The 8,061-nt window shown below is 36.3% G+C and overlaps 1 protein-coding gene across 2 annotated transcripts in view; it reads left to right on the top strand.

Moving 5' to 3' along the window:
- The window catches only part of LOC115218120, a 30,772-nt gene extending 26,617 nt beyond the window's left edge, over positions 1-4,155 (top strand). Inside the window, exon 5 of one of the 2 annotated variants that reach the window (XM_036507936.1) lies at positions 3,078-4,155. In XM_036507936.1, coding sequence (XP_036363829.1) covers positions 3,078-3,689 — 612 coding nt within the window. In that variant the 3' untranslated portion in view covers positions 3,690-4,155. The remainder of the gene's footprint in view (positions 1-3,077) is intronic. The other variant, XM_029787907.2, reaches the window with a different exon arrangement.
- Positions 4,156-8,061: the final 3,906 nt, after the last annotated feature.

Raw genomic sequence — 8,061 nt, 5'->3', positions numbered from 1 at the left:
CACAATATTTGCCTGTAAGTTTGTAAAAATTTTTTACACACAGATTCGAAATTTTTTTAGTGGGTGCTTATATGGCTGTAGATTATGGTTTTGTAATTTTAGCCGATGTTGCTGGTTAAATTTGACTTTTCTGGGCAGGTAAATATAATTAACAGGTGTAAAATCAATAACATAATGGATAAACAGAAAAATTGAAATTTTTAATGCATCTTACCTGTTTGATTTGTTACTAAAATTATCCCAGACGTCAACCACCAACAATTTTGCCACTTTTCACGATGAGGTACATTAATTTGAATTAATTAAAATATAGGTGTAATCGCTACAAGACTTTATTCTTTCTCTATATTTCATTCAATCATTTTCATTGAAAATAAACTACAAAACTCTTACTCTTATACAATTTAATGAATACATTTACATAACACAATGCATCTAATTAAAAAAGCTCATTAACAGGTGAGGCAAAGGTGAATACAGGTATGTAACACTGAAAATTAATATGTATTTCTCACTTTCAAATATTATTTGTAATAAAATGAAAGGATTATATGATAGTATTACTATCAAACAACAGAATATAATTATGCCATATTTCTATCACAAGGGCACTTTGCAAAATGAACACATAGATGAGGTCTCGACCTGATATCCTTTTGCAATTTTTGGTTTTTGCAGTGAGCAGTCTGCAAACTTCTTTTTCCTTCCATTTATTTTTTCCACTTTATGGAAGTCAATATTTTCTCTGTTGACATCCACCTCAGTTAATTTTGCTTTTCTCCCAGTTCTGTGCTTTCTGGAAGAAAAGCCCTTGCGTAACTGAGATGCGATGTCAACCCGAAATTTGAAATGGTCGTAGTCCTTTGGTGGCTCTTTACATAAACAATATATAAATTAACTATAGTTAGACATAATGCTGGAGAGATATGGATCACCATTGCCTTAGATCAGGATTCCAGTAGTTCCACAGTCAAGGAAGCTGCTTGATGCCAAACATAATGTCTACAGTAAAAAAAAAAAAAGTTTGCATTTCTGCTCTATCAGTTGGCTGCCGTAGTGGATCAGGTCTTCCACGAATAGAAATTATGCGTTGAGCATATTTGTTTCCTCCGTGACAGTTTCAAAAGACTTTTTGGTAAAAATAAAAATAAATAGTCCAATGGTTGAGCATTGGTGAGGTGGACTGTACTTAGACTATTCGTTTCTGTGAAATCAGGAATTCCGGTTGATGTAGTAATAATCTTCAACCATGTTGCCATAATGTTTTCGATATCATTTTCATCACTTTCATTTTTGTCACTTTCATTATCAAAATCTTCCTTGTGTGATGAAGATTCACAAATGTCAATAGGATTCGTCCGAAGACAAATCACTTTCAAGTTGGAATTGCTACTTGCTGACGCCATATCATTAAAAACTAAGATATACACTTCTCTTCAAACATTGAAAAAAAAAACCTCAAGAAGTCTCAAAAATTTCACCATATTTTTTACTTGCATAAAGGCGAGAAAAGCTTTATCTTGCATTATCTCAAAGCTACGAGAATTCAATAATGTGATTTATTCCTTTAGCGATTTCATAGAGGGATCAGATACGGCTGGATTTGGCCGGTTCAAACAAATAAAGGGGAATCATTTTCAGCCGATTTGTGCCAGTCTAAATAGTAAAGAATCTCAAGGCATTTGGCTTTAAAAAGGGGTATAACTTAGTTTGGGTTAACGATCGTTTTGAAGATAACCTAATGAACAAATTTAATCACAATAATATATTTTGATGACATGTTTTTTTTTTGAGGACTCTCCATGTGGTTGCGATGATTTTTAAACAACATTATTATTTTCTTTCTCTTTTTCTTTGTTCTCTGTCTATTTTTCCATGTTTACATAGGTTGAGCATTGAAGCATTACTTCACACCCAGTCACTGACCCTTACCAGTTTCGCTGAGTAAGGGACTTTACACTCCACGTGTCTTTGAAAGTTCAGAGCTGCAGGACGTTTTGCTAATGTGAAATGTGAACCATTTTACTATTTCACTTCTTTTTGCTCATATTATTGTTGTTATTTTTTGTATAACATTTAATATTTGTAAAACACTTTGACTTTCTTAATCTCTTATCCACCTTGGCTCTCTGTCAGTTTATGACGATCAGTGTTCCATTGATCCGATCAACGGAACGGCCTGCTCGTGAAATTAACGTGCAAGTGGCTGAGTACTCCGCTGACACATGTACCTTTAAGGAGGTTCAGCATGATAGAGAATGTGACAGGGCTGGCCCCGTTTGAATTACAGGTACATCTCTCACTTTTGCCAGCCGAGTGGACTGGAGTAATGTGAAATAAAGTGTCTTGCTCAAGGACACAATATGCTGCCGGGAATCGAACTCACGACCTTACGAACCCGAGCCCAAACACCCTAGCCACTAAGCCATGCGCCTTCACCTATCCGACCTATAATCTTTCGACAACAGTCTAGTCAGTTGCTCCATAGAACTTTACTTTTTTCTTTCGTCTCTGAATTCTTCTAAAGAACCAAGGAACAAACATAGAACACAGACAAATACTGTCGGTGTGTTAAAAGAGTTTGTTGTAATTGCTGGTTGGAGCGATTAGTTATCTCCCTTGATAGTAAAATGGCGAGAGATCTGTTGGACACTAAAGCGCAAGCTTGAAATTGCTGAGAAAAAATATTAAAACAGCTTGAAAAAAAATTTACTCATTAAAAAACCTGTTTTGAAATGAATTCAATAATTGCTGTGAAATGTTTAGCAAAAACCAAAAAAACCAAAATGAAAATAAAAAAACCTTGTACCTAATCAATTGAAGCTCACAAACTGTGCTATAAAAACTTGTAAAACATTTTCGTTGGCATTATTTCGATGACATTGTCTGATGACATCAGTGTCACATTTTCATAAAAAAAAAAGGCTTCACAGTCGTCAGGTGAAACCGTTTGCCTTGACCACACACCCATGCTTGCTTGCATCTGTTTGTGTGAAATAAATGTCTCCCATAATTCTATTTTCACATCACTGAATCACTGTCCATTGCTTAACTTTTGCTTCTGTTCATCATTTCAGCACGTGATGCAAGCATTTTCCCTGAAGAGCGATCCAAGCATTACTACAATCATCAAACAAGAAAGCGATGAGACCCACTTTATCGAGCCACCAGTGTCTGTAACTTCTGCGTCTGTGAACTCCTTGTCGGTGTTGGGCAGCTTCAGCAGTACGGCTGTTCCCTCCAACAGCTCTATGACGAACACCAATATTATTTCTACAAACCAAAACGATGTCAACATACCGAATATCGCGGCCATCAAGCAACAAATACACCAGTTAAACCAACAAGACACCATTAACCGGATTACGTTGCACCAGCAACAATCTGCACAGACTTTGTTACCGTTTGAACTCTTACCTCAGAATAACGAGGGTTCAGCGTCACTTGTGACCAGTGCCAATGCCACTTATTCAACTAGTATATTGACTCCTTTAGAACTGATTGCCAAAGAGAAAGGTGGGATCACGGTCAACATGGACTGCCTCAACACGTTGTTGTCGTTTGTCTGCTGTCCGACGTGTCATTCGCCTGTCAATCACAAAGAAACTATTCAGGGCTTTAAAACTGGGATTCTCTATTCTTTGCAGTTGTTCTGCATAAATGGGCACCTTATTGGGAACCCTTCATAATACTGGTGACGCAAATCACAAAACCACTTCCCTAACAAAAAAAAAAAAAAACCAAAACAAAACAAAGACACAGAAAGAAAAAAAAGAAAATCTATTTTTTTTCTTTTGAAATTTCTAATTATTTTATTGATATTCGATAGACGTTTTTGACAAAGTTGTGTTATGATGATGTCTATTTTTATCCAGAATTCTGATATCTTGAAAGAAAAAAAAATCTCTCAAAATTTCTTATGTCACAATGAATTTTTAAAGGTTTTTTTTTTTAAACGTTTCCTTTATGGGCAGGTCCCCTTTCAGATGTTTATGTGAATATCAGCTACATTACTCATTAACTATACTAATTAATAATGGCTTTTCTCATTTGTAACATTTAGACTTAATGTTTCCTCCTGTGTAACCAGTAGAGAAAGACTTGCACAAACGTGTGTGTGTGCGTATATATATATATATATATGTATGTCTAATGTATATAAACTTTATATATATAAACGTACATATGTATATATATATAAAACCAACACATGAAGCTCTTGGACCTAGAGTCACTCTGTTGCTTCTGCTAAATATATATATGTCTAATGTATATAAACTTTATATATATAAATGTGTGTATATATGTATTATATATATGCATATATATTATACATACAATTTTATATATACATATATATATACACACACACACACATACACACTCTTCTTGGAAACAATCTCACTGGATAATAGGTGTCATTAATTCAAAACTGCATCATTCTGTTGATAGATGCCAGAGTTGGACAAATTACTGCTAAGACAACAGCGATAATTAAAGTTGTTGATTAAATGCAGTCGTTACTGATGTCTTACCCTTGTGATAATGGTTAAACTATAGGAATTAATTAATCAATTAACCCACCCGCAATCAGCACATCTAATATGGCACTTATATTACCAACTGCGAAGTTGGTCTCTGGGTTTTTTGTTTTTTAATTACTATAGTCAATTAACGGACTGCCGTACACAGAAAGTTAAACGAGTACATCTCTTCTTCTTCTTTTGTTCTAGTTTCACAGATCAATGCTTTTTTTCGATCACAATCATTGAACACTTATTTTGGTTATTGCTTGTAAAAACACTTCTTTGCAGTTTTATTTCTCATCTCTTAATTTATTCTGTATATATATCCCTGTACATAGCTGCTATGTATATACCTATACATATAGATATATATATATATATATATATATATGTGAGTTTGTGTTGCAAGATTCTTGATGTGAAACTGTGTGTTGAAGCAGATATTGTTCTATTTCGGGATGGTCATTTTTTCCCTTTTTGCACTGTATATTCGTCCATCACTTGTTTATTACTGTTCTTATTTTTAACTCGTGTCCATTGTCCAGAGCAAGAGCACACCTGAGGATGGATAGTGTCGCTGAGGAGGTCACAGATGTGTGATGAAAGATTTCCGGATGATGGACACAAGTTAGAATAAGACCAGTAATAAACAAGGGAAGAACGAATATATATACAGTGTGTGTTTATTTGGCAAAAAAAAAAAAAGAAAAAAAAAATGACCATCCGGAAATACAACAATATTTACACATTTGTTGTAAATTTAAATGTTGATATTTATTTTCTTTTAAAACGGAATATCATCAGTTCAAATCCCCTTCACGTTACATTAAATGTTGGCCAAGCTGTTTTATTGTAAATATTTTTCTTTTCTCCTAATTAAAACAATCGCTTAAGTTAATTAGCACAACATGATGATAAATCAGTTTCTCGTTAAGAATGTATATTTTTTATTAATGATGTATTCACTAGAAATGGTTGAATGAATTGGACTGTCATTACCCAGTCTTCTCTCTCAGGACTGACGTGTGAATCTAAGAATACACATATATACGTGTATGTGCATGTATTCATGTGTGTGTGTATATGTGTATATATGTGTGTCTGTATGTATATATATATGTAGGTATATGTGTATGTATATATGTGTGGGTATATGTGTATGTATATATGTTTATGTATGTATATATATATATATGTGTGCATGTATGTGTACATGTGTGTGGATCTATATATATATTTGTGTATATAATAGTGTGTGTATGTATATATGTGTATATAATAGTGTGTGTGTGTGTGTGTGTGTGTATATGTATCTACATAGCCACGTGTAAAAGTATTGTTTCAGAGAATGACTGTGGAATACAGCAGGGCCAGTATATTGTGTAGATAAATACTTTGCGAAGGTTAGTGAATAGTTTGGTAAATTCCTAATACAGAAATGGCTTTTTTTCTTAGGATATTTTCATTTTCCGCATCACTTAGTGGTTGACATCATAGCAAAAATAGAAAATAATAAGGAAAAAATAAGCGAACCCCATTTATATTTACAGCAATTGTTATTATCAGGTGTCTGTGAGGTGCTTCCAGATAAATGTGAAGAATATTGTATTGAGTGGTGGTGGCCATGTGGATAAAGATTCTCTCTTTTTCTGTTCTGGCTGCTGCAATAACACCAAACACACACTTGGTTGCAGCCTGTTTGTTTTCTCCAGTGTAGTCACTCCTGCAAGTAAAAAGGTTTTAACGGTCCTTGGGTCTGCTCCATGGTCCATTGAGTTATCTAAGACCATGGAATTCAACAAATGATCTGCAGGAATTCTTGGAGCACTTCTAAGCCAGGATTCAGTCAGAAGTTACAAACAAGCGGGTTCTGCTTTTGCTGGATGCAGGGGCCTCTCAGTTTGACCTTATTTGTTGTGTGAAGGTCATGTGATGTGGCTGTTTGAGTTGTGGGGTCACAGTCATAAACCTGACCCTTCATTTCATTGAGTGCTCCAGTTTGCTTTCTTAAAAATAAGTACTGGTGCTTCCTCTCTCTGTCTCTCCCCCTTCCCTTCTTTCTCTCCCTCTTTCTCACCCTCTCTTTCTCTCCCTTCCGTCCTCTCTCTTTCTCTCCTTTCTTTCCTCTTCCTCTTCTATCCTCTTTCTCGCCTTTCCCTCCTCTCTTTCTCTCCCTCTTTCTCACCCTCTCTTTCTCTCCCTTCCTCTCTCTTCCTCTCCCTTCCTCTCTCTTCCTCTCCCTTCCTCTCTCTTCCTCCTCTCTCTTCCTCTCCCTTCCTCGCTCTCCCTCTCCCCTCTCTCTCTTTCCTCCTCTCTCTTCCATACTCTCCTTTCCCTCCCCCTTCCCTCTCTATTTCTCTTTTCCTTCCATCCTCTCACTCCCTTTCCTCCTCATCTCCCCCTCTCTTGTCTCCTTTTTCTTCTCTCTTTCCCTCCTTCTCACCCCCACCACTGGTTCAAGGGTGGAAGGGCTGAGAGAATGTCCGTGTCTGTTTGTGACTGCATACACACCAAAAACAATGAGCAAAAGCATGGTCCATGTTAGTAAATCATACTCCCTAGTGATGGTCATGGCTGTCCTGGTTGTAATGTCAGTTTTAACCCCTGGTTCACATCCAGGTAGCCTACAGTCTTCTCATCAATTCTACCATTTTGCCAAAAGCTATGGTACCACCTATATCCCACTTCCAATCATTTCAAAACTAGTCATTGTAAATTGGTTAATTATTGTTTTTTTTTTTGTATTTCAATCTTCATTTGTCTTCAGCACCCTCCATTGTCCATGACATTTGCTAAAGTTTTTGTCAACCCGTTCAAGCGTAACATCAAAACCATTTTTATCATTGTGGATATATCTCCCTCCCTCCCTCCCTCGTTAAAATTAATTGATCGGCTATGTGGTAAGTAGCTTGTTTACCAACCACATGGTTCCGGGTTCAGGCCCACTGCGTGGCACCATGGGCAAGTGTCTTCTACTATAGCCTCGGGCCGACCAAAGCCTTGTAAGTGGATTTGGTAGACAGAACCTGAAAACAAGCCCGTTGTATATATATATATAAATAAAAATATATCGATACTGGTTTGTTTACGTCCCCGTAACTTAGCAGTTCGGCAAAAGAGACCGATAGCATAAGTGCTAGCCTTAAAAAGAATAAGTCCTGGGGTCGATTTGCTTGACTAAAGGCAGTGCTCCAGCATGGCCACAGTCACACAACTGAAACGAGTAAAAGAGTAAATATTAAAAGATGGTTACTTTTGCCACCCCACCCCCTCTACCCTTTCATATGGCTTGTGGCATCTAGTACAGGTCCTTTCCCTTTTGTTTCTCTACTCAGATAGCTGGAAGGGGTTCTGTTTGGGAGTTTGCTGAAGACATTAGTTTTATCCCTCTTTCATTACACTTGTGATGTCAGTCCAGTTGTCCTTACAACCTCCTAGTGCATCACATTTTCCCTTCAGACTGTGTTAAAACAGTCGCTATTATTATTATTATTATTATTATTATTATTATTATTATTGAAGGTCGTGAGCTGGC

The sequence above is a fragment of the Octopus sinensis genome, linkage group LG12, assembly GCF_006345805.1.
Source record: "Octopus sinensis linkage group LG12, ASM634580v1, whole genome shotgun sequence".
NCBI classification, from domain to species: domain Eukaryota; kingdom Metazoa; phylum Mollusca; class Cephalopoda; order Octopoda; family Octopodidae; genus Octopus; species Octopus sinensis.
The sequence above is the reverse complement of the archived record's forward strand: the minus strand, read 5'-3'. Positions and strand labels throughout refer to the sequence as shown.